We start from the raw sequence: 27718 nt of genomic DNA on the forward strand, positions 1-27718 counted from the left end.
AATTGACGAGGACGCCTATCCTTTTCGAGCGTCAGATTAATTTAATATGCACGTGGGTGATTCCACAACGGGTGATTTCATAAAATACGTATTAAATTAATTGATGTTTATAAGTTTAGAGTACGCACTCGAATTAAATTAAGGTTAGGACAGAGTTCCAACCTATTTAATTATTTTGTAGCTGAAGGCTGCTAGGTATTTACTTTTGTTGGATTTTATTTAATTATTTTCTAACAATTATGAATGCTTCAGTTGATGTGGAGAGCAGGTGGCGATGGCGTTGGGTAGCTCTAGACGATGGTGTGAATCCAAATGCTTAGAAGAATTACTATTTTTGATGGGTGCGCCTTATCACTAAGACATGGCGCCAATATTTATTTAAGCTCGTTTATTTATTAAAGCGCTTGACAAAATATTTATTATTTTATATGCACATAGGCGCTCGATTAAATATTTTATTATTTGATATTTGTATTTGGACACAGCCTGCCGACTTTTGGACGCCCAAACGCCTTACTTTATATTTGGGCAAAAGCAAAAGCATGCTATTTGTAAAGTGGGCTATTTTTTGGCTTGAATATAAATAAATCTATAAATACATGCCTTGTGAAGAGCTCATACAAGGCATTGGAGAGAGATTGCATCCAATTTGTCTTTTTGTCTCATGTCATGCAATTTCCCTTTTGCTTTGTTCTTGAAATTATAAAGGTTTGTAGAGTTCTTTGTTCTTGGGGACCTTCTGACATTCACTACGCACAACAGTCAATCTGCACACCAAATAGAGAGAGAATAATTGGTGGAAGAGAGAGAGAGAGAGAGAGAGAGAGAGAGAGAGAGAGAGAGAGTGAGTGTGTGTGTGTGTGTGTGTGTGTGTGAGTGAGTGAGTGATGTACTTGAGGTAATTAACATGGGGGGAGAAACATGGAAGGGGATGGTAGTGGTGGAAGCGGAGGAGGTAGTAGTGACAGTGGTAGTGGAGGCAGCGGTAGAGGTGGTTGTGGTGGTGGCAATGGTGGTGGTGATGGTGGTGGTGGAGATGGTGGTGGCAGTAGGGGCAGTAGTGGTGCTTGATATGTGCACAAGAGAATAGGAGGATATAAGTAGAATATGTGGAACAAGAAATGGAGGTTGCTCAGAAAAGCTCGCTTCTTGCCCTTCCCCGTTTGTTAATATACTAATATGTTTTTCTAATTTTTTTTCCTATAAATACATTTATTAACATACTAATGTGCTTTCTTCATTTTCTCGTTTATAGACACACATCACTTGTCAAGGCAAAGATGACTCTGGATAAGGCAAGCACAATCCAAACAATACCTGATATGTATAAAATACAAATATATTACTTTTCCTAACCACATTGACCTATGCATGTAGATGTTCCAACTATACATTCAAAACCACAGAAATACCCAACACCAGATTGAGAATCATCTTGCAAATACATAGAATAACAGGTACGTAACGACAAACCAGATGAGAATGGCAAACGTTGTTGGGCAAAATCCATCAACATACGTTAATGGCTTCGCAATGTACAATGATCTCTAAAAACTAATTGCCAGATCCACTCAAATTCTCGACAACGAATGACGTCTTGCATCAGATGACAAGATCACAATTGGTACACATCCTCCTACAAACTTCGCAACCTTCATTTTTACTTGAAACAACAATGCTAACTCATATGCACTTAACATGTAGGACTCCTCAAAGACATACTCAATAGGCTTGAACTTGAATACGAAGACTCGGTTCACAATCCACTATGAATAAGCACGGCCCAAGCACTTTTAGACACAAGAACAAATGACATTGGAACATACCAATTGAGTTGTTGCACTACGGATTTAACATCTCGCTCAACCAATTAGTAGAAGTCACGAAAAAGGAAGGCAAGGACATACTAGAAGATTACATGAAAAAGAACCACTACACTCATGGTTGTGAAAATCCTACAATAACGATCGAAAATGTCACATACATATTGAGTAGAGAGGTATACACCCAGAAACACGATTCCAACTCCGATCCATTCAACAACATAAACTATGTAACATGAAAGTTTTTAAACATGACTTCTTCTCAAACATTTTATTAAAAAAAAAAGAACTTCTCTCGCAGAAATGCAGATAGAAGCAAACCAAGAAGGAATCAAACTTTTGCCAATGTCAAACTTGCAGCCTCAACCACCACTGCAAGTCTTGCCACTAGCTTAAGTACTTCCATATCATCCAATACTATTTGCAACCAAAACCCATGAGCTAGTCTAGAAGCGCCAACGCAGAGACACAAAAGCAAGAACTTCATCTACAACATAAGATGTAAGAAAAACAACAAAGACTATGTACGATGGATAACCAATATCGAGAAAAGAATCCAAAAACACCGAAGAAATCCCGTTAAGAAAATGTAGAAAGGCATAGAAATATTCAAGCCATTCGAGGATAACTTCAAGGTTAACATAGAAGCAATAGTTGATAGCATAGACAAGGCTAGGAATTTTGAGCAGGCGGTGCACCATATGTAAGAAAAATGCGATCGTCACAGGATACAACCACCTATACGAATATCCAGAAAGATGTAAAAAGTATTATTTTTTGAAGAGAAGAATCCAAAAAAAAAAGAAAACGTTCAAACTCACGATCATTGACTCGAGCTTAATAAGTATACATATTCTCCTTTCGAGAATCTCAGTGTATTTAAACAACGTTAAATCTTATCGACAAATGTATTTTACTTTAAAACACGTCACATATCTAAACACCATCGATAAAACTGCTACAAAACAAATATGTAAATGGAACTTCATACTCATTTATGTAGCTCAACGTGTGAACCAAGTTCCTTTGTGTATATGGGCTAATGATAACTTTGTGCGTATAAAGATGACAAAGGCTTTTTCCACTTTCACCAGGACTCAAGCACTAGACTGACGTACCCACTGAAGTCCTGGCGTCCTGTAGGCTGTGACGGTGGGTACTCGATAGCTTCTCCACGCGGGATCCGTTGATCAATGGCGGTGCTCTGCTCCAGAGGTCTATTAGCCTCGAATGCCTTTGCAAAATTGAAGCCACCATCCTTCCTCATGGGGCAGGTCGCAACATGCCTTGGGCGAACTGTTAATGTAGCTCTGAGTCGGCCTTTCTTAACCCTGCATGCAACAGTGGCAGTAGGCAGAGCAGTCCACAAAGGTGGGATCTTGAGGCACCTCTACAAAGATGAGGCAATCGGGGATCTGGAATGGGGCCCATCGCTGCCTCTCCTCAGGGCCTTCTGCAGTTTGAAGACCAGAAGCTTTAGTTCTACTTCAAGTAATGGCAAAGGTCTCGGCTTTTCACCCTCAACATTATGACTGAATGAATGATTGCCGTTTGAATTAACCTGCTTAGTTAATCCTCTTTAGTAGAGACGATCCCCGGTCCCAACTTCATTGAGAAGAATCTGCAGAATGACTCAAGGATCAACAGGCTATTAGAAGCGCTACAACTTTACACACCCTTGAGACCGCAATCCTGTTTCAAACCTTAGGCCACATGTCACTCTTTCAGACGAAACTTGGTTTGTTTGCCGATTGTGAATCTGGATACGAACATCTATGAGGATTGGTGTTTGTGGGCTTAAGACTAGTAAAAATTACAAGAGAACCAGTTCTTTTTGTTGAGATAAGATTTGATTCCAAGCCGGGTGAGGTAGGATGACAGAGTTCATCTATTACTTCAAGGCTTTTGAGATTCTCAATTGCAAGAAATCTGAAGGAGAAGAAGGCTGATCAAGAATGCCCAACAGACCCCCAGTGTGACTAAGTAAAAGAGAGAGTGCTGTCATATATGCAAGGGTTTTTGCTTGGAACGTTGCCCAATTGGTATATTGAGCAACTTCAAATTGCAAAGCGCAATGCTATGCAAAGGGAATGCATAATGGGTTTCTACTTGAGCAACACTCTCAATGGGCTTTTCATGTACTAGAGCATCCTTTTATACATACTGTATGGGTAATGCATATAAGAATGGGAAAGTCGAAGACAAAATGAGACAAGCCAAAACTTTGATATCGAAGACATCAAGCCAAAAGTTGAATCTATGATGTAGAAAAGCATTCTCTTTTACCATGATGTTGATGTCGAAGTGGAAGAGGAGGTAGGCCCTTCTTCCCACCACTTACAGGAGGAGCATGATTATTTGTTGAGGATATTGAGAACTTGGTTTAGAATAAAAAAAACATTTTAGCTCTAAAAATCATGAGAAACTTGGCCTCGAGAGAGGAAACAAATAGTCTCCAACTCTCAGCTAGCTGAAAACCGGTGCCCAAAATAAAGGTTGTCCAACATAAAAAATACTCTGGCATAAAAAAACACAATGCACATAACTCCATAGTCTCTATCACCTATAAGATGTACTCCTAACAAGCCATTCATGCCAAGAGGTATGCCTACTCAAGTTACACCTCCAATGGCGAGAAATTGGGGACAAGGAGGATATCAGGGAAATGAAAGGAGACCTTCACTGTATAGGAATGCCACCTTTAGAAGGAACAACAATATGGGAACAAGTATAGTATATTGGAGATGCGAGCAACTTGGACATGTTGCTAGATTTTGGCCAAATGAGCAAAAAAGGAAGGATTATGTGTTGAGATACCAAAGATATTAAGTGCATTGTATTCAATTAATTCCTATTTTGGTTTCCATTCACAGCCCTAAAAAAGACTTTATTTGTATCATTTATTAGTGCGGGGTGCTACCTGAGAGAGTTGGAGCACCACCCTAGAGAGTTTAGTGACTCATGTCCATATAAATAGGGCATGGGCATTCATCCATCTTCACCCCAACACTCCACACTTATTCTCTCATTCACTCGTTATATATATGTTTCCAGCTCTTGCTGCCACCCCAACACCCAACCAATAGTTCCCAGCCACTAGCCACTTTATGAAGGCTGCGTTTGTAGAAAATTTAGGTTGTCTACAATAGGTTATATCCTCTTTATTAGCCCTACAACAAATACTTGCATTTTTGTGTTTTCTTCACTCTTGAAGGGTTGCTCAACAATTGTCTTGATAGCAGCCATCATCCTAGAGAGATTTCAGCAGATCCTTCATCTTCGGCAGCTCTTGAGGAGTGTGTTTCACTCCCTCTACTGTTGTTCTTTATCTTCTAGTGTCTACTCTGACATTCCACTGCTTTGAGAATTGTGTCTCTCCCTCAATAGAGCAACCCTTTTCCTTGTCCTCACTGACACCTCTTGTCACAGGGATGTGAAATTTTTGAGATGCTTTTGTTATAGGGACGTGTAATTTGTGAGATGCTTTAATCTTGCTAGTAACATTTGATTAAGTTAATAATCAAATGTGCAAGGTTGTGAAGCACATGCTACACATGGCAGTTATTTCATAGAAATAGGCCAAGGACCTTGAGGATGCAGTGAGTGTCAAAGGCAAAAGTTGTGATAAGTTATGTCAGCTGGGTTTTGGTAGTCAGTTGTGGTGTTAGTTTTGACCCTAGGATAGTTGTTTGGCCATTAAGTGTCAGTGTGGTGACACTAGGGACTAGGCATTAATTAATTATTTAATGCCAATCTAAGGGTTAACAGGGATTGAGAACCACTCTAGGTTGCAAATGGCCTAGTCAATTTATTTTTGGATGGGCACATTTAATTCTAGGCAAGCTTAGAATGGCTGAAATCAAATTTTAGAATTAATTAATTCTAAAAATTAGTTTAATGATTGGATAATGCTGAAAAATGGGTTTAGAAGGCTGCCACTTGGCACAAATACCCATACAACTTCCTCGGATTGAGAGCCGGCTGACAGCAACAAGACCTTAAGCAGGGCAGCACCGGTTGGCGGTGGTTGAATGGAATCCCGCATAGAACATGCTCTAATACCAAATGTTGGAAAATGACAGCCAGCTATGGAGGAGAGAAAAGAGAGACAATGAGAGTGTGTTGCATATTTGCTGAACTGAAAGAATGAGAATGAAAGGTACAAGATAGGTCTAAGATAGACCGAGCTCTAACTCAACTAGAGTTAATTGACTCTAACTCTAAGCGTGGTGACTCTAACTTTAGTTGTGTTCACACTAAGATTTGAAATAGAACTAAAGATTGAGACATTGGGCACTGCCCATAGAATGGGCAATTTTTGACACTTTGGACACCTACTTTGCTAAACTTGAACTAAAGTTGGCTCCAATTGGAAGGCATCTAGGTAAAGCTGCAACAATTGTGGATGGTTTGCCAAGTCATCCTCTTCCATCCACTTTGCATCCATTGGTGAATAAATTCTGAAACTTCATCAAATATCTCCTGGGAACTTTATCTCTGAACTTTCTTTTCTTATGTGCCAAAATTTACTCGGGTACCAAGAACTCATCCAGCTTCTCAACCTCAAGCTGAATTCGAGTAGATACATCCTCTGGCACATCACCACAAAAATGCCTCAACAAATTGACATGAAAGCCATTGTGTATCTACGAATGCGGAGGTAATTTCAGCTGATATGCAATATCACTGATCTTCTTCAACCCTTGAAAGGACCTATAGTATCTCATACTCAACTTCGGATACAATCTCTCTTCCTTTAATCTATTTTAGCCTTGCCTTTTCAAAACGCAACAATACATAATCACCCTTTGCAAATTGCAAAGCACATCTATAGTGATCAGTTGCCTTCTTTTGCTTTTCCTGTGATCTTTGAAGTATATACTTTATCTTTGCATAGGTGGCATCCAAGCTTTTCACATAGCAATCATTATTGGGGCTCATGCTCTTGTCTCCATCTAGTGCCCACACTGATGCTCCGAGCTACGTATTGGGGCTGATTATTGTAGTATTGCATCATTCACTCCTTTGTCAGTCTTGTTGCTTCATTCTACTACGTTGTTTTCGTTGAGAAACCACTTTTTCAGTTTACACACTTCATTTAGGGTTTCTCACTGACAACCCCAAATAGGGCCGGTGTCTATGTTTTGACCATTTTTTTCATTGGGCGCTCACACAGTGGTGCACCACCGTAGACAACTTATACTTATAAATTGGCAATCACTTCATTCATTCATTACCACCTTCTTCGGTTACCACCACCACCTTTTTCAGTCATTCTTCATCCCTCTTCCTTCATCATTCTGACACTCTTCCCTTCTCCCTCTTGCCTCTCCATTGCCCTCACACCCCTTCAGACAGATATTGTGGTTCGTGGTGGGCATCTATCTCTCCCCTTCGGCATGGTGACTTTCTCTCTCATCCTGGCATGATCTTAGGCCAGCTTGGCCTCCTTGGCATGAGTCTCCATTAGCTGGCATCATCCTCTTCTTTGCGTTTGTTACATTCGGAGTGTCTCCACCAGTTGGCGTCAACTTCCATCAGCCTAGCAGCTAGTTGGCATTTGCGTTTAGCATCTAAAGGCTTTCTCTCTGCCAGGTGTCAGCTTTCTACATGTGAGAGGAAGAAGAGATCGAAGCTTAACTGAGAGTACAGTAGACAGTGTAGAGTGTGAGAGCATGATACCCAATGGAATAATCTGAAGTGTAAGATGCAAGTACAAAGTACAGCCGTTAAACCTTAGGGTTGTAAGAGGGTGTTCACACCCGAAGAGTATGAAACACGTTAAGTGTCTAAAACTGTGTAACATAGGCACATAAAATGAAAGAAATAAATATGGGGTAAAAAACCTCTCGTACGGAGAGCAAAAAGTGCCCCAGTGTCCTATTGAAGATCACCGACACTCCTCTGTGAGTGTAGTTGTGAGTTGAACCCAACAAGTCCCCCTTGAGTGAAGAGTGATTAAGATACAAGGGTTATCCACCAAAGGCGATTAAATTTAAAGCATTGTGAAATGCTTCAAATTTGTCAAGAGGAAGAGCTTTGGTGAAGATATGTGCCACATTACTGATGGTAGGACAGTAGATAAGATTGATATCACCTGCATGTAGTCTCTTTGTGACAAAGTGATAATGGATCTCAATGTGTTTCGTGCATGCATGAAACAATGGGTTCCATGCCATTTCAATGGCACTCTGATTGTGAGTGAACAAAGGAGTAGGCTCCGTGGCAGATACATCCAAATCAGCTAACAAGTGTCTAAGCCATACGCATTCAACTATAGTAGTGAAAGCTGCCTTGTATTCAGCTTCACATTATGATGTGGCAACAATGGATTATTTCTTGCCAAGCCAAGAGGTGCAAGATAAGCCAAAAAAGAAACAATTGCCACTAGTGGAGTGATGAGAATCATAATCACGAGCCCAATCTAAATCACTATAAGCATGTAAGTGCAGTGGTCCCCCCTTGGCATAAAGCAATCCAAGAGTTCTAGTACCTTGCAAGTAATGGAAAACATGCTTTACAACTTGCCAATGTGACATGCGTGGCTGATGCATATATTTGCTGAGTGCTAAAACTGCAAATTGTATGTCCGGCCTTGTGTTGCATGGGTAGATAAGACATCCAACTGCTGGAGCATATGTATGTATATCAAACAAGTCAATGACAACTTCAGTCCCGGTTCCATCGGTGTACAAACTGGTTTGCAATCCTGTAAGCCAAACCTCTCAAGAAGTTTACCAGTGTATCTTAAGTGTGACAATCCAATGCCTCTAGCATCATGAATGAACTGAATGCCTAGGTAATAGTGCAAAGGCCCCAAATCTGACATCTCAAAAGTTTACTGCAAATTTTGTTTGAATGCTGAAATCTGATCAACATGTGTCCCTGTAAGCAAAAGATCATCAACATATAGACACATGACCAACAAGGATTCTTTACATATGTAAAGAGTAGACTCTGATGAGTTGTTTATGAACCCTTGGCTGAGTAAAAAGGTATTAATCTTTGCATACAAGCTCGAGGAAATACAAGCTCGAGGAACTTGTTTCAAACCATATAAAGCCTTTTTTAGCTTTTAGACCAAGTGTTCGGATCCCTCAACTGCAAAACCAATGGGTTGCTGTACATACACTTCTTCTTGAAGTTCCCCATGTAAAAATGCAGTCTTTGTATTAAGCTGATGCACAATCTATCCATAATGGGCAGCCAGTCATGCAGGAGGTAAGAGCCAATGTCTTCTCATAGTCGATGCCTTTCTTCTGTGCATAGCCCTTGGCCACAAGCCTGGCCTTATATTTGTCAATGGATCCATTCGCATTCCTTTTGAGCTTATAGATCCACTTTGTATCAATGGCTTTCTTCCCAATAGGCAAAGACACTAAATCCCGTGTTTGATTCTTTATGATGGAATCAAACTCAGCTTGTATTGTTGCCATCCAATGCACACTATGTTGTGCATCCTCAAAACATTCAGGCTCCTCATCATCAAATGTATCTAGTGCCATAACAAACTCCATGGTATGTGTACCATCATGAATGCGAGCTTGCCTTCTAGTATGACCAGCAATAGGAGCATCCAAATGACTATCTTTCATAGTCTGCAAATACCATCTAGGCATTTGTCTAGCCTCTTGACTGTGTACAAGCTCTTACTGAATTTCAAATTCAGCACCTTGCTGAATATTCAGATCAGCCATGGGCTGATTTTCTGCATTATCCAATGGAGCAGCTGGCTGATCATTAAGTTCACTTACTGAAGCTCCAGTTGTATCACTGAAAGAAATGGGTGGCAGCCTTTCAAATACATCATTAGCAGCCTAATATGTGTCAAAACCAGCAAGGGATAATTCTGATTTTTCATTGAAAACCACGTCCCTATTGACAAATACCTTTTTAGAGAGAGGATCATATAACCTATATCCTTTGCTCTCATTGTTGTACCCCACAAAAATGCATTTAACAGCCTTGTTATCCAACTTCTTTCTGAGTACTTTGGAAATGTGTGCATATGTAAGACATCCAAAAGTACGAAAATGCCCAACAAAAGGTTTTCGGCTGTTCCAAGTTTAAAAAGGTGTGACATTCTTTAATGCCTTGGTGGGGCACCTATTCAGGACATGGCAAGCACACATAACTGCTTCCATCCAAAGACTATGTGTCTTGCTCTTTGCTTTCAACATACATCTAGCCATCTCCATGAGTGATGGATTCTTCCTTTTTGCAACCCCATTGCACTATAGAGTATAAGCAGTAGTGTATTGATGGACAATGCCTTACGTAGAGGGGGCCTTTGCTGCGCCGATGCTTCTGATGGCCAAGTCCAGATGATATTCTTCCTTTATGAGTTCTTTTCCTTTCATAATGGCAGCTTGGTTGGACGACTTTTCCCCTAATGTCTTATAGTGTGTCCTATATGTAGATGTGAAAGTGATTGTTGTGGTTGTGCACTATGATCCTAAATAACCTAAGGTAATGTTAGCCTAGTGTGTGTTGCCAAGGTTGCCTAGGTGCTACGTGCAATGTGTGCTACGTCCTTGCAATATGACAAGGTAGTTACTTAGTTTAACAAGCTCCTTGCTGAGTTCTTAAGTCGTTAAGATATTTACTTCAAATGCTTGACTTCAAAACCTACGTGTGATCAATGCATTTTGTAACACTTTGATTCAAAAACTCGCAAGGGTGAGGTGTGCCAAATCAAGCTTTCTTCCTTTCCAAAATCACAGTGTGCATATGCAAGCAATTCCTCAAAGTGTCACAACCATGTCATGTTGACAATATGGTAAGTAAGGGCAGCATTTTGATGCAAATACGTAAAGCAAGAGGTTAAAATTTAGAATGTGAGTAAGACAAGTATGAGTGAGCCTTAAAGGCATAGTGTGTGAGTGATTGGTTAGTGTGAGTGAGTGTGTGAGTGATTTGTTAGTGTGAGTGTGTGAGTATGAGTGAGAGAATGAGTGCGTGGATGAGTAAGAGGATATGATGGATGTGTGGGAGTGATGGATGTGTGTGAGTGAAGGATAAGTGAGATGTGAGTGTTATGGGTATGAGTGAGTGTGGGATGACTAATGAGTGAGTAGAGGTATGAGTGTAAATGAGGGTGTGTGAATGAGTGGGTGGATGCGGTATGAGTGAGTGAGGGATGACTAATGAGTGAGGAGTGAGTGAGTCTGAGTGAGAGATGAGTATAAAAGAATGAGTGTGTGGATGAGTGAGTGGATGTGATATTAAAAGAATTCAGCATAGAGAACATATATTCCCCCCCTCGGTTCGAACAGAGAGTCTTTACCCTGCAACCAGATTGATTTTTAACAAATGCTATAAAAGCCAAAAATGCATTATACACTTCTAAATTTTTCACCAAAGAGTAGACCCAATAGAAACGAGTAAAGTCATTGATGAAAGTGACAAAATAGTAGCAACCATCCAATGACTTTGTCTACATAGGGCCACATACATCTGAGTGCACAATGTGTAACCTAGCAGTTCCTCTAAAAGCAACATTATGGGGAAATGCAAAACTATGCATTTTCCCCAAAATACATTGCTCGCATATGTGCTCTCCAAGAGAGGTAAATCATCAAGCATCTGTGTATGTTGCATAAGCATCAAGCTAGCCTAGTGTACATGCCCCATGCGAGCATGCCATAACTCTGTCTGGGACATAGCAGGAGTAAGAGCGGACTCTAGATAGACGGACTGATCAACTGAAAAAGCATCCATTTCATATAACCCATGACATAGAGTTCTAGTCAAAACCAAAGTTATGTGTTCTTTCTCTCTCACCAAGTATTTGTCATCATCAAAGGTGACTTGCAAACCACACCTTGCCAAAGAAGAAATAGATAATAAATTCTTCTTTATGCCTGGCACAAACAAGGCATCCTGTAAGCAGAGAATAGAGCCATCAATGGCTGTCAACATGATCTCCCCAATACCTCTAATAGGGTATGGTGCATTGTTGGCACACTGTACAGACTTGCCAACCAGGGCTGCAATAACAGAAGTAAATAGATCTCTGCGAGATGTGATGTGCCTGAAAGCACCACTGTCAAAAAACCATGTGCTTGCATCCTTAGTAGAGCTAAATGCTCTATCAGCCCAAGAAGAGTCATAATTGCATGTGTAAAAACAATAGTCCCTATCTGCAACAAAGGATGGGGACTTAGTAGCTATCGAAGGTGCATAAAAAACAGACATCCTAGACTCCTCCTTGGCTATGCGCTTTCTACATTCAGTGATGTAGTGTCCTGGCTTCTTGTAATAGTGGCACTTGCCCTTCTTGGCTCGCGTGCCCTCTTGTTTCTGATTGCCCTGTGAAGTGTATGAAGTCCTAGAGCTCTGCGGAGCATTCTTTGCTTGGCTACCTTGTCCTTCTACCTTGCCTTAAAAGCTTGCTCAGAGGCTATAACATCCACACCATTGTTCATTCGTGTTTGCTCTTCCTCTAAGAGCAAAATGACCAACTAAAGGAAAGTGAGTGGGTGTGGGGAAATCCTCATGGTGAGGTTCAAGGCCGTATGAAAGGCCAAGTATGAGGGCGGTAATGAATTCAAGGTAGTAGATATCAACTGCGCATCTGAGTAATACTCATCTCCATTCATAAGCTGCTCATGCAAGTCCTGAATTTTATTTAGATGATCCTGCATAGAATCACCCTCATCCATCTTCACTGTCTCAAGCTCTTTCTTCACTGCCAATGCAACCAGCGACAAAGCCTGTGCATCCCATGTATCCCATGCCTCTTGTGTTGCTGATCTTTAGGGAAGTGGCTGAGCTGGAGTAGGCTGAACAGGCCGAGTTGGCCTTTGTCCACGTCCTCTTGGAGGAGTAGCAAGAGCCACAACTCTGGGTCTAACTTCTTCATTGCTGTCATAATCCCAAAGATTCTTCGCAATCAGCACATTCTTCATCATTAAGAACCAAAGAGAATAGTTGTTGCCATCCAACCTATTCTCCTTGGATACATATGTAAATACATCACCTCCTTGATTTGCTATGATAAATTTTGCTGATCAGAGAGCAAAAGAGCAATATCTCAAAATGGAACAACCTGGAAATATCAGAATTTCCAGAAATTACAGCAAGTACTTTGCTGTAATTAGCAAATTTAATCACAGTCTGTCAAAACTGTCTTAAATGCACGTTATCCAAGGTGCAATAAATGCTCAACAACACTGAAACTGCAAAAGCCCCAAAATTTCTTGTTCCAAAATGCACGAAATCAGTCTATTTCAGACTGTCACAGATGTGTATGTGTCAATCATTGAGCTGACTGCAAAAGCCCCGAATGTCTGGTCCAAAATGCTCAAAATCTCTGCTGTAATTGTGTCCCAGACACGTGCTGAAACTCAGATTGTCTGCCCGAGCAAAAAGCCCCTTCCAAAGAAATAAAATTTGAATAAAAAAGTAATAAATTTTGCTTTTTACCTTTGTTTCAGGTTGTGTAGAGCTGAATCTGGCGGGCAGATCTGGAAGACATGGCAAAGCATGTGGTGGTGCTGGTGACCAAGATGACTGAGCAGCAGTTCAGCTGGCAGCATAGACGGACAAACTGGGCAGGACAGGCGGGTGGTGGCTGGAGTTGAAGGCGTCAGCGCTGGGAGGAGGACTGGAGTAGGCGGAGCTGTGGCAGCGCTGGAGGTGACCTTCCTGGTGGTGGCGCAGAGACGACCTATTGCTGGCGGCATGCAATTGGAGTAGGTGCTCAACTGGCGGGCTCTGCAAGTTGCTCTATTGGTGGTGGTGGAGCTATTGATAATGGCAGAGGAGCTGGAGACGATGGCTTTGAGGTCAGCTGAGTTGAGGCTTAGCTCTGATACCAAATGTGAGAGGAAAAAGAGATCGAAGCTCAGCTGAGAGTACAGTAGACAGTGTAGAGTGAGAGCACGACACCCAATGCAATAATCTGAAGTGTAAGATGCAAGTACAAAGTACAACCCTTAAACCTTAGGGTTGTAAGAGGGTGTTCACACTTGAAGAGTGTGAAACATGATAAGTGCCTAAAGCTGTGTAACATAGGCACATAAAATGAAAGAAATAAGTCTAGGGGAAAAAGCCTCTCGTATGGAGAGTAAAAATTGCCCCCGTGTCCTATTGAAGATCACCGACACTCCTCTGTGAGCGTAGGCATGAGTCGGAACCCAACACTACACTTGGTGACATCATTTGTTTTATTGACGACTGCACGTAGGACACTGGGGCAGTTTTTATTCTCAGTAAGAGAGGTTTTTTCCCCCAGCCACATTATTCTTTATTTGTGTATTTATGTTACACAGTTTGGTCACTTACCACACATTACATACATCTGTGTGTGAATGCACTCTAAGCCACTTACACAACCCTAAAGTCTTAAGGGTTGGACTTTCTACTTTGAGTTATACACTTTTCGAATCAATCAAGTGTCGAGCAGTGACCACACACACATTTTTCCAATCAATCAAGTGTCGAGTAGTGATTACACACACACACACACACATACACACACACACAACTGTTTGCATACTCTCCCAAGCTGAGTTGTTGTCCATCTCCACCAACAAGTGGTAACAGAGCAAGGTTCACCCGATAGCCACTTCAGCTTGGTCCTGTATCAGCTTAGCTACAACAGTTTCGTCCGCCAGCTCGGCGCCTGCCTAGCCAGCGGCCGCCTCCTATAGGCCATCATGCAATCTACCTGCCACTCTGCAAATTGTGCCGTCTGATTGTGCACCGCCAGTCCAACACATGCTGAAAGCTAAAAAATTGCCACATGGATTTTGGATGGAAGAAGTTATGTGTGCTTGTCATGTTTTGAATAGGTGCCCTACTAAGGCATTGAAAAATATAATGCCTTTTGAGGCTTGAAACATTGCCTGTTGGAAAGAAAGTCATTGGTACTAAGTACAAGACTAGGTATGACCACTATCAGGTGCATGGTTGGCTTCCCATTATGGTTGGATTGTGCACTAGCTTGATATTAAAATTGCATTTTTACATGGGTAATCTTTCGAGCTTCTGCTCCGTTGTATCAACTTTTTTCTCATAGCATGATTCAGTGTATCATCACCGTGTTCTTCTTGTGTTTCTGAGTTTCTCTTCTCTCTCAGTGTTTGCCGTGTAAAGAAAAGTGCTAGGATTTGCACTGAAGAATCACAGAGTGTACGACCATGACAGAAACACAAAGAGACAGATACAGACACAGAAAGCAAAACTCAAACCCTAAACACAAAACTCAAAACTCAAACACAGAAAATCAAATACAAACAGAAGAAGGGAGAGAAGAACATAACTCTGAAGTTAATGAATACTGCAAATGAATGTAAGAGTGCATAGATACTCAAGGGCAGAGCAGTGTGTCGGAGAGTGACGTCCACCGGAGATGGATCCAAAGTCTATGACCACCAGTTGGAAGAGAGAGGAATTTGCAAAACATTGACACTAGAGGCTGTTGGAGATAGAGGCAATAATTGCAGAAGGGTGTGGTGATGCTAGGCGGCTCCTAATGAGTGCAAACACAAGAAGATGTCGCCAAATGGAGGAGGAGCAGCTACACTGTTGCCAGGCTGATGGAGGCCCAAACGAAGGTAGCTGGAGGGTGTGGAGACCGATGCCTGATTGATGAAGATCAAACGCAAGCACCTGATGATGGTGGAGAGGGTGGTGATGGCAGCTGGAGGCCAAACATAGCCTGGAAGGAGATGCTAGATAGTGGCCTACAGCTGGAAGAAGGCGCTAGGGCACTATTGCAAGGCAGGAGGAGCTGCCACGTGTGAGTTGTTTGATGGCTGCAATCTGCAAAAACGAGATGGATTGAATGGAGGACAACATACCTATTTATAGAAAGTTTGGGTCCTCCCAAGTGAGGTTGTGCTTATGGGACACAAACACTCTCTAGAAACACATTTCTGTTTAAATAACAAGTTTGATTCATTAATTAAGTACGTTTTGGGGCTGTTTAAGTAAAGCTAATGCAATTTTAGCTCAACACCCCCTCTCAGGCCCAACAACGGTTCCACGAGAATGAAGGCCAATCAAGCCATTTTTCTTTATCTTTTACCCCAATGCATCCCACCCCAAAGCAGCCAGAGTATCAGATAAAGTGTGCACGTCAGTTGCCTAGTGGTCTACTAAAACTATAGAGGTGATGGTTATTTTACCAAGGGAGCCCAAGTGATCACCCCAGAGAGGACAAGGCATCAGATAAAGGGTGCACGTCGGTTGCCCAGTGGCCTACCAAGCCCTACAAAGGCGGATGAAATCAGCTATGGACTTTTTTTGTTTTTTTTAAAGGGCTTTTTAGATGTGAGGAAGCTAATATTAAGTGAGGGTTTCACATAAGTTTTCATCCTATTGAGTATCCGTGCCCCTGACGGGAGAGTAAAAAAAGGGATGGTCAGACTTAAGACCTTGACAAAGCAAGCATACCATCCCTACCATCACTGGGTGTCGATGATGAAGGAAAATATGATGAGAGAGTATAGTGGTGTGGTGTCAATAGCCGCCGGTGGAAACAACTTAGGATCCGCTCAAGTGGTGCTCTGCACAATGAGATGCAAAGTATGCTACATGTTGAAGAATGCTCATGCAACAAGTGCCACTTGGAAAGTGTTCCTCGTGGGAAAATTGTTCACTTGCCCAAGCGCCCCAGTACAAAGATGATGAAATCATGCAATGCAAAGGGGAAGGTATAACAGGGGGGAGAAGCTGATGTTGAAGACAAAGTGTTGAAGCCTGTAGAAGACCAAGAAGAGTAGGAACCCTCTCTCAACTTGGATGTAGATGCCGAAGAAGGAAGAGGAGCCTGATGTCGGTCTTCGTGTGGTGCCAAGAACCATAACGAATGGAAGAAGATGATGAAGATTAAGTGGATGAAGCACCTTGTTGGAAGAGCAGGTTAGAAGTCACCGCCATGATAGTATCGAGAGAGATGCTGCACGATCCGCCTCGGGAGGGGAAACCTCCATTCTAGAAGAAGAGCAAGCACTCCTAGGATGATTAAACCATGAAAGGAATGGTGCGCATTCCCACGGCCTAGCCCAGGTAGGACCAAAGCAATCTGCAAGTTACCCCTACAATGAAAGACAAAACCCTGCAAAAGAGATGAGAATCTGCAAACACAGAGGTCAGTGGTGAGATGCTCCAAAGCAAAACATAACAGAGAGAAAATCTAACTGAAAAGACAATGCAATGAATATGTATGTGCGTTAGTAAATGTAGCGGAAGACTTAAGAATGGAAAAGCTAAGGACAATGAATCCTATGGGACCGACTCTAAGAGCGCGAAAAATGGATGCTAGACTGACCTAGGATATCCTAAAAGACCTAGAGACATGCTAGTCTAAGAAGGTGTCTACCATTGCGTATGTCCAGTAGCAGGGCTCTACCAAGGGAACGCCTGATGAGGTGGAGAGAAAGGTGAGATGGATGCATGAAGTGTAACGGGATTGGGACCTACAGACCAATCAGCTAGTCCCTCAAGGGTAGTAAAAGAGACTGTCTGTTGAGACTGTGCTCGGGCCACATGTCCAGCAACAACAATGGGTGGTGAAGGAGCAGATGAAGCAGGAGTGGAAGGCGTAGCCCCACTGGACTGTGCAGTCACAGCGGTCTGTTGAGGCTTTCTAGATGGAAGACCTTGGGCCATGGAGCGACACTCCTCGTCCACATGGTCTACTCTCTGATAGTGTGTGCAAAATCGGTTTTTCTTAGGGAGTTGCTGCCAGATAGGTCTAGATTCTTTGGTTCCATTTGAGAAGGAGGAGTCACCCTTTGATTGGCTTGCCTTTGCATCTTGCGAGTTTTTGCCATTGTTGGTTTTCCCTCCCGAAGAAGAGGCAACCAACCCCCTCTGCTCTGAATAAGGCTGCGATGAAGATTTCTTGTGGACTTGATCATGTAGCCTCGCATAACGCAAGAACTGACACTCAAACTTGTAGAAGGTTGGAAATTGAGGCTGTGAGATGATGTGTTGAATGAAATTGAAGTATTTTTCGGGCAACTTATTCAAGAAGAACGTAACTTGATCGTCATTTGACTTTGGAGAGCTAATAGTGGCGAACTCCGGCGAGTAACTGCCTATTCAGCCAGCTTGACTTTTAGATCATCCCCTTTCTTAATAGAGAACTCTTGAAGCTTAAAGTTGAGATTTATGTACCGAGTGCAATCTCGGGCCGCATAGCGTCGAGAAGGTGACTCCAATGCCCTGACGCGAGTGGGAAGTGCTGTAACTAAGAGTGAAACTCAGGAAGCAATCCTTGCATCGGCTCAACATTGGTTGTGGCATTGCGGGCTCTCCATTGACGGATGTAGTCAGGGTTAGCTAGATACCAATGACGAGGTTCCAAAGACCTTGAGACTCAAGCACTTGTTGCATGAAATTCGACCAAGTGGTGAGATTTGGCCCGTTAAAAAGAGTCTTATCCGTGAAGGCATTCTTGGCGGTTGCAACAGGAGTGGTAGTGCTCGGAGATGCGTAGTGTGAAAAAGCGTAATGGGAGTAAGATGGGGGGGTGGAGTGCACTTGGGAATGGGCCCTAGAGTGCCCACCAAGCATGCGGGTAGTGTGCAAGGTGGATCCATAGGTAGAGATGGGCTGACTAGGCATGGGCATGGTAGCTGTATGAGTAGCCCATGGTGGAGGTGGGATGGAAACATGTGGAGCAGAAGATGGAAATCCCTGCGTAGGTGTAACCCAAGGTAAGTGGGATGATGCACCATAAGCCGAGGATGGAATCCCCTGTGTCTGAGTGGTCATGTGAGAGGCGAATCTGGGGGTAGTAAGAGGGATGCCTATCACAACTGTTCCAGGTGCTATGGGTGTGTTCATTTGCGGAAAGGTGAGAGGCATTGTGTTAAAGGGTGGCATTTCCCCTAATGAAGTACCATGGTGCAAAGAGGGAGAGAATGGGGTAGAGAAGGAGAAGGTGCTAGGAGCAGAGATGGAAGATCCAACCCCTAGTGTGTGTGAAGCAGATGTGGAGTGTAACCTGAGAGTTTGAAAGAATGAAGAGAGATGATCAAGGGTGGAGGTAGAAGAGGGTGGGATGGGAGGGAAGTGAGAAGTGTGTGTTACATGCTCAAATGAAAGAGAAGCTGTAGATGTACCTAAATTCCATTTGCTTCGTGAGCCTTCTCTATTAAAGTTCACATACACAAAGCTACCGGATCCTGCATCTTAAAAGAAGAAATAGGTGAGGGTTTTGATTCATTCAACTCAAAAGGGTTATACGAACCTGACACTGGACCTGGCTGAAATGATGAAGATGGATCGCCAGACGTTCCAAATGTTGTATGTCCTCCATGATCGGAGAGATAGCTAGCCTCACCAACCGGTCCGAATGTGGTAGCAAAGCTTGTAGGAGGGGTGTAAACATTACCGTACTTGTTGCAATAGTACTCCTCAAAGTCCTCCTTTGTCATGTTAGTGATATTTGGAACAGGAGTAGAAAAAGAAGGTGAAGGTGAAAGTGGAGTGTCGTCCTCCTCATAGAGTTCATAATGCCATCGCAGGGCCTCCAGTGATGGAGAAGCCTGAAAGGACATTATAAGAACTCGAGAAGAAGATGTTTGGGACATTTTGATTTGGTCACGAGTTGTATTGTGTGCCTCGCACAAAGACTAGCTTTCCACAATATCCACTGGATACTCTTTACAAGAGCATCAACTCTGATACCATGTGAAGAAAACTGCTAGGGTTTACACTGAGGAAACACAGAGTGTACGACTGCAATAGAAGCACAAAGAGACAGACACAAACACACAAAGAAAAACTTAAACTCTAAACCCAAAACTCAAAACTCAAACACAAATAGAAGAAGGGAGAGAAGAACAGAACTCTGAAGTGAATGAATACTACAAATGAATGTAAGAGTGTACAGATACTCAAGGGCAGAGCAGTGTGTCGGAGAGTGACGTCCACCGGAGACAGATCCAAAGTCTGTGACCACCAGCAGTCGAATTGTGAAGAGAGAGGAATCTGCAAAACACTGACACCAGAGGTTGTTGGAGATAGAGGTGACAACTGCAGAAGGGTGTGGTGATATCAGGCAACTCCTGATGAGTGAAAATGCAAGCAAGAAGATGTCGCCAGATGGAGGAGGAGCAACTACAGTGTCGCAGGCTGATGGAGGCCCCAAACGGAGGCAGTTGGAGGGTGTGGAGACTGACGCTTAGCTGATGAAGATCAAACGCAAGCACCAGATGATGATGGAGAGACTGACGATGGTAGCTGGAGGCCAAACACAGCTTAGAAGGAGATGGTAGACAGTGGGCTATAGTTGGAAGAAGGCGCAAGGGCACTGCAAGGTTGGAGGGGCTGCCACGCGTGAGCTGACTGATGGCTGCAATTCGCAAAAACGAGATGGACTGAATGGAGGGCAGCATATCTATTTATAGAAAGTTTGGGTCCTCCCAAGTGAGGTTATGCTTATGGGACACAGACACTCTCTAGGAATGCATTTCTGTTTAAAGAATAAGTTTGATTCATTGATTAAGTATGTTTTGGGGCTGTTTAAGTAAAGCTAATGCATTTTTAGCTCAACATGCTGTGTACACTCTGTGTTTCTCCCCGCAAACCCTACTATCTCTTTGGTCTCTTTGTTATTTTTTTGACACTTTTAGTCGCCTCTATTCACTTTATGTTGATTCTCCTTTTCACTACATACTTTCACATGGTATCATTTATCTTGTTGGTGTTTGTAGTGTACATACTATGTGTCTTGGATGATAGAATCCATAATGTGAGTGTGTCACGGAGAAGTGAAATTTTGAGATACTGTAATCTTGTCGATAACATTTGATTAAGTTATTAATTAAATATGCAAGGTTGTTTAGCACATGTGATATACATGGCAGTTATTTCACGGTGACAGGCCAAGAACCCTGAGAATGTAGTGTGTGTCAAAGGCAAAAGTTGTAATAAGTTATGTCTGATGAGTATTAGGTGGTACTTGGTGTTAGATCTTGGCCTAGACCAATTTATTGGTCACTAATATCAGTGGTGATATTAGAGATTAGGCATTAATTAATTAATTAATGCCGATCTAAGGACTAATAACTGCTTAGGGATACTTGAAAGACAAATTGGCCTAGCTAATTTAATTATTTGTTAGTGGAATTAATTTTCTAAGTACTAGAATAAATATTAAATTAAATTTTAAAATTAATATTTTAAAATATTTCAAAAATTAATTTAATAAGCTAAATAATGTTGGAAAATGGAATTAGAAGGTTGCCACTTGACAAAACTTGCCAATACAAGTGGGAAAAACGTTTTTAGGGATTGCTGAGAGTCTATTCTAGCCATTATGAGAGAGAAGGAGGCTGTCAGAGTAAGAATAGGTTGTTGATGTGATTTGGAACCACTAGGGATCATATAGTATGTGATAGCAGTTTGGAACCCTTTTGGTAGCGTAAGGTCCTTTTGGTGCAGATGACAACATACAGGAGGGGACAACAAACTTTGTGGTGGTCCTAAGTTGTAGTTGACAGCTTCCATGGCTGTTTGAGTAGGGCAGCAATAGCTTTTAATATTTCTCGCGATAAAATTCTGAAATTTCTCTCCCTACAGTATTCTCTCTTATCTTCTAGCAATTTCCCAAGTTATCTCAGCATTTTCCAGCAGTTTGAGCCATAAGAGGAAGAGATTTCAATCAATCTTTGTTGTAAACTCCTATTTACAATAGAAATTAGGGTTTGACAGCCACCTCGAGATGTGTGTTCAAAATTGAGGGCCTAAGACTTGAATTCCAACAGCTGAAATTGAGGAATTTGAGGGAGATTTAAGAGGTTAGCTTGCCAATATCAAATTTGGGTCTGAATTTGTCTTTCAAGGAGCAAGGTAAAGGCCAATCCCCAAGCAAACTAAGGGGCAAATTGGTTTGGAGGCTTGCGGATAGTTTTGACAGCAAGAGGCACTTGGATTAGTGGAGGAGATCAGAGGATCTCAGTTGTACTCCTTCCATTTCCAACATAAGATAAAGAAATACCAAAAGGGGCATCTATTTTGGGGCCAATAGGATGTCCAATGTCCAAGATTAAAGTCGTAAAGTGTGCATTTTCAGTTTACGTGAAAATGCACACTTTACTAGGTGGCCTGTACCAAGCTATGCTTTTGCTGCCAGATCTTGTGTTTTGACTGCTTTGCTTGGGTTTTTCCTATTCAGCTACCGTTTTGCCATTTGCTACTGACTTTTTGTTGGTTTTGCAGTCAATTTCACCTTTTTTCCCACACACCTAATCATCCGCAGCCTGCATTTTCAGTACTTATGCATTTTCAGCCTGATTTGGACACACTCAAAGGAAGGATCACGTGCCGGTTGTCATACTTGTGTCACCACACTTTCTTCGTGTTTGTTCCTATCCATGTGTTTTTTGAATTGTTGAGCTCGTGGTGTTGGACGGAGCATCCAAAAGTGCTTCTCCTGTTATACCCCTTACCATAACTTGTCTTCTTTGCATAGTAAAATGGAGAAAAGCTTACCAAGACGGCTATGGCATATTTTTGCAGCTCATCAATCTGTGACCCTTGAGCTATCAGTTCCCAAGTTTACAGTTATTTATTCAGTTGCAGCATGCCACTTTATGCTACTGCATCATTTCATATTCTTAATCCTTCAGCTGGATTTCCATATAAGATCCTTTATTGTACAAGTAATGTATTGTATTTTATTAAAGATTTCAAAGATTTTTGCATTATTTTAAATGTTTATGTTTTGAATTCTGCATTGTAGTGAGTTAAGCAATTTTGCATCGTGACATTCTACATTTTCACAAAGGCTACTTAAGTGAGATATGTAGCCTTTGATGGAGGCCACATGCATTTGTTTTCTTTGGGTGATGGGAGTTTTTAATTATCATGCATCAGTAAAGTTTTTAAAGGTGTGCCCAAGCTGCCTTTAACAAGGGATGCATGCATCCTCCACTGATAGAATTTTTAAAGACATGCTCATGCTTAATTTTTTTTGTTTTCTAGGTGAAATGACATGTCGAGACAAGATGATAGAGTCGGAGGTTCCAACAATGGGCCATAGTTCCACTTTTCTTTCTAGTGCTTTTCTGAACCAAGAGCAGCCTAGTTCGACATTTGCACTTGTAGTGCTGAACCATCAACTGCCTTTACTGACACGGTTTTTATGGGATAAAGGTACATTTAGTCTGATTAAACAAGGCCTGAAATTCAGGATATTCTACAGGTTACATGGATTTACTTTTAGAGTTTCGAGTACCTCACAGATTGCCTTTTGATAAAGCCATAAACCCTATAAATGAACTTTGGATTTTTGCAGCATGTTTTCGAATATGCGCAGATGGGGGAGCAAATCGGATTTATGATGGTGCCCTTGATTTTCTGCCATCTGAGGATGCATTTGAAGTTCGTAAACGGTTGGTTTCTTCTTTGGAAACTTCATTTCCTAGGTTTAGCTATGACCTTTTGTAAGGTACAAGTAAGGACAACTGTACAATACAAAATGAGACAAATTTTGAGAATTAATGTCCATGCAATTGCATGCTTCGGTTTCAAGGTCAGTTTATTGGAAAAGGTTTCAAGGTTTGATTTGCTTAGAAATATCAGCATCTTCATATCTTTTCAAGTAGATGTACTAATTTGTCTGCATTTGAACTTGTATCCTCATGAAATTGGGCATATCCCAGCCATACACCTGTGGCCATTGGGACAAAGGTACAAGGTACTTCAACTGAAATCACTGCTATGGAGTGCCATTGCAATTTTTTGGCCACATTGCATGGTTGCTAATTTTACTCAGGGTCACCATCCTTGGTGCACAAATTTCTGCTGCCTATATTCCTCCCTTAGCTTAGTTCTGTATTGTGTGATATTACATGCACTATGGCTAGCCGACAGTGTGCTAGTATGGGCTGAGGGTGTGCTAGTATGGGCTCTCTTTTTTATATTGTAAAATGTTTATGTTAATTAAAAGAAGGTATTATGTTTTGGAAAAAGAAAGGGTATCTTCTCTGTCTACTATCCTTTTAAGAATGTTATCTAAGGGAATTTTGCAATCATGTCACTAGTTTTGTATGTTTTTCTCAATATTATCATTTACAACACGGATTCAATGTATTGAAAGTGGTAGCCTAGATGGTTAAGGTGGATGATACAAGCAGGACGTGGCAATTTCAAGATTTCAGACTATTGTAGGTTGATATGTTCCCCATTCTTTGGGATGCATGCATCCATATTTCTTGATTGTGCTATTTCAGTGGAAGTAATTCTAGTCATTTTCACAAGGTCCATTCACAATGCTTCCAAGTTGATAGGCAGGTTGTGCCCTCTGCCCATCATCTGTGCACTCTGAACCACAGGTCCTAACCTCCATCCAGTTTAGCTCTTGCTTGGGAATTAAGGCTATATTGTGTGTGAGTGGTGTATTCTGAACCTAAAATAAATGACTCAATGTTTAATTAGTTGTTGTCATCAATTGTTAGATTGTTTTGTTACTTCTATGATTTGCATCATCCTGGATTCTCTGTAACGAAAGCAGGCCCCTTTCCACCTTCAAATATTTAATTTGGGTTTATGGGGTTCCATGTTCTAGGTACAAACCTGATGTGATCAAAGGAGACTTGGATTCTATTCGACCAGAGGTGAAGGAGTTCTATGCTGGGCTAGTATGTTGCCAATACTCATTTTCTTTCTGAGAGTAAAACAATCCATATACGGTTTTGGTTGCTTTACCAAGAGAATAGTAATTAAGCAACTGTTACATGGCTTGCTCTTCATCTCTTAATCTCTTGCTGACGAGCACACACACACACCTGAAGACAGATTGAAAGCACTAGTCTTTTAAATTTCAAAAATTTTCCTTTCCGTTACCATCTTCACTTGTTTTTAAATCACACTCACATACCATGTGCATTTATGCACATGCATGGGTTGCAGGATAAGAATAATCATGCTTTAGTGCCCTTATTGATATGGACATACTCAATGAGCATTTACATTCACATATTTTGCAATCACTAGATGGGGATGCAGTTGTTATCAAGGTTTTCTTCCACCTAAAAGGCACATCAAAACTGGAATTTCGAGGGGTTCAATGAGAGACCATATTACTGACAATGTTCAAAGATTACTCAAAGTTTTCTTAGATGTTCTTCCCAATTGGTGTGTTCAGAGGTTGTCCATGAACACTTTCAACACTTTCAGAGAGCATGCCCATAAAGATTACACAAGTCATTGAAAGGTAGCAAGGTTGTTAGTCAAGGAAGAGGGACAATGGTGTTCCTAGCACTTCCAAGAAGAGTAGAGGCGTGAGCCTGCAACACTGCCTTCTAGACCATGTCTTGATCGGAGTAAAGAAGATCTACAAAAGAAGGAGAATAATAGACCGAAGGAACAGTAGGGTTACAAACTTGCTTCAGATATTAATTCTGTGACAGATCTTTAAAAAGTGCTAGAAGAGAGGATGTTGAATAACAAGGTCAATAAATACTGCCAAGTTGCAGACAAACAACTTTCTTAGCTTGCCTAAGAAAACCACAATATGACCTGCAAACTTTTGTACATAGCCTGAGAGTGTCTGGAGAAACCTCATACTGTAGCAATTTATACCACCTTATACATCACAGGCACACTCTTTTCACCTACAATAAGTTGCCCAGCTAGTCTCTTCATGTGAGGTTAAGGCTTTTGCATTCAACCATTATCTTTCCTCAAATCAGCTTTTTCTGTTAGAAAAGCCAAATACAACATTGTACATTTTAAACAGCAGAGAAATAAGTACTGGCATACACTTGCCTGGCTGCTCCATGATGGTGAGCACAAATGCATAGCAATGCAGTGTAGTGAGCATAGAGGAATCCAAGAATGGTAATGGTTGAAAGAGAGTGGGGTGACGCTTCATTAGTGTCAGTGCCATTCTCATAGGAAGTGGCTAGGGCTTCATGGGGTCAAAATAGTATGGCAGTGAGTCATAGCAGAGTGATGTGCCCCATATTCTTCCAGTTGGCATGGAAGATGTGGATGGAATTGACTCAAGTCTGACCTACTCTGTCTATGGGTGGTAAGTGGTGATAATTGTAGGTGATACATTGGGCTGTCTCCATCTTCCAGGTGGTAAGGTTGGCAATAAGCTCCCTAAAGGAAAGCTCAAAACAACAACAATAATCTCTCTTCCTCTCACTATGAAGAAGGTGAAACTGACAACTTATTGGAGAGGAACTATCACCCAATAATGCTAAGATAAATCTGAGTAGAATGATGATAACTGTAGGTCCAATGAAGCTGAGAAGAAATTAAAATTGGTGGAGACAAACGAGTGCTTGACTCCAACTTGTGCTTGCAGGCAATCAATGTTGCTTCGAGGTAAAGCCCATCTCCTAGGTAGTGATGTGTGGTGCCTCTGAAGCTCCAAAATGAAGAGCCCTAGACATCTATGGTCCTCATACTCCATGACATGATGGAGAGGTCCAAAGCTCTCATGGAAGAGGTGGTGATACCTCCACCATATGTCGTAGTAGATTGCACATCTGCATATGTAGTGCTCCTCCATCTCAAGCGCTTTGTCAAGACAAGGGTCCTGAGTGGACATGGTTCGTAGGATAGCTCGACCATAGTGCTATTAGTAGGTAATGGACCACTATGCTAAAGCACAGACATGGTTAAGGGGTCAAGAGTGAGTCTATATTAGGGCACAACGGTATATGGAACAAAGGGTTAAAGAATAGGCAATTAGTGTGAATGGACTTACTAAAAGTCAGGGTCAAAATAGTCCATGAATCTGCTTAAAGTTACCAATGCGGTGCTAAAAGAGGCTATCATCTTGAGTAGTTGGGAGGTTAGCCGAGCTTTTTCTAACTTCTGTGCTTGTTGAAGGCAAGGCATCCATGCATGCATGACAGTGGTTTTAGAGCAAGGTTGTAACAAAAGATCAAAGAGCGTAACATTAGTCAACAATAGCTAGACCGGCCCCATAACCGCACGATTGTCACACCGTGTACCACACATGTGCATTGGTGTCCCTTTACGACGTGCGACTAAGGTAGTGACTAAGGCATAGACCTTGGTATACTTGGCAACGAGGCTATGAAGGCTTCGTTGGCGCCGTTGGTTGCATACGAGGTGGAAGCATTTGCTTGAAGACAAAACTTCCCGGGAGGTCACCTAGCCCATTATTGTCGACACCCAAGCATGCTTAACTACAAGGCAACTAATCATCAAGTTAAGCCTTGGAGCTGTACTAAATAACAAAGAAAGTTTTCAAAAGCTTGCTTGGGTGGAGATAAAGAGCTTTTCGAGGACCTTTCAACTACCTCTTGGCATACAACGCCCTTGGAATTCTACGACATTGCTCTTATAGTTTTGTGAATTATTTCATTGTGAAGACATTAAGGATAAGTTGTAATTTTTCTCTCTCAATTTCAAGCATCACAGCATGTCCTCACCTTTACATTCGTTGATAGGGCTATCTCAAGGCACTGAGGTTGGTATGCAAAAGTTGTTGAAAGATGGAAATGGTCAGTTGTTGAAAAGCTACCGATAGTGAAATGTCTCATGTAGGGCAAGACATTTATGACATGACTGGGTGGGAATCACCGGTAGATGCATATTCAGTGTATGCATATTTAGTAAAAGTGCAAACACAGATGTACTTGTAGACGAGAAATGGAAGAGAGATGAAGATAATGCAGAGACATTGAAGAGAGTGACAATAAGAAGTGTGGATCAGCCTAAAGTTGCAAAGCAGCTACCTCCCAAGCATGTTATGGAAGAGGTTGGGCATGGGCATGAGCAGAAATAGGATAGAAAACAAGAGGGCAAAAGAAGGGCAAGCAGTTGGGATATAAGTTGCAGTTTGATATTGAGATAACCATGGATCTCAAGAAGGTTCTTGAAGAACGGATTTTAAATGGTTGGGTGGAATTCACCTTGGGAGAGGTGTTTGCTGGTTTGTTGGG

The 27718-nt window shown here is 41.7% G+C and overlaps 1 protein-coding gene across 3 annotated transcripts in view; it reads left to right on the plus strand.

The window, feature by feature from the left end:
- The first annotated feature begins 2890 nt into the window (after positions 1-2890).
- The window catches only part of LOC148028706 (thiamine pyrophosphokinase 1-like), a 98645-nt gene continuing 73817 nt past the window's right edge, over positions 2891-27718 (plus strand). Inside the window, exons 1-4 of one of the 3 annotated variants that reach the window (XR_015692318.1) lie at positions 2891-3326; positions 22773-22943; positions 23086-23182; positions 24358-24406. Coding sequence is in view for 1 of the 3 variants with exons in the window: in XM_087687492.1 (XP_087543618.1) it covers positions 3017-3326; positions 22773-22943; positions 23086-23182; positions 24358-24430 (651 nt within the window). In the remaining 2 variants the exon portion in view is untranslated. Of the gene's footprint in view, positions 3327-22772; positions 22944-23085; positions 23183-24357; positions 24431-27718 lie in introns of all 3 variants that reach the window. The other 2 variants (XM_087687492.1, XR_015692317.1) reach the window with 2 other exon arrangements.

This window comes from Lygodium microphyllum, chromosome 11, assembly GCF_053477565.2.
Source record: "Lygodium microphyllum isolate KBCC chromosome 11, Lygodium_microphyllum_v1.1.10, whole genome shotgun sequence".
Classification (NCBI taxonomy): domain Eukaryota; kingdom Viridiplantae; phylum Streptophyta; class Polypodiopsida; order Schizaeales; family Lygodiaceae; genus Lygodium; species Lygodium microphyllum.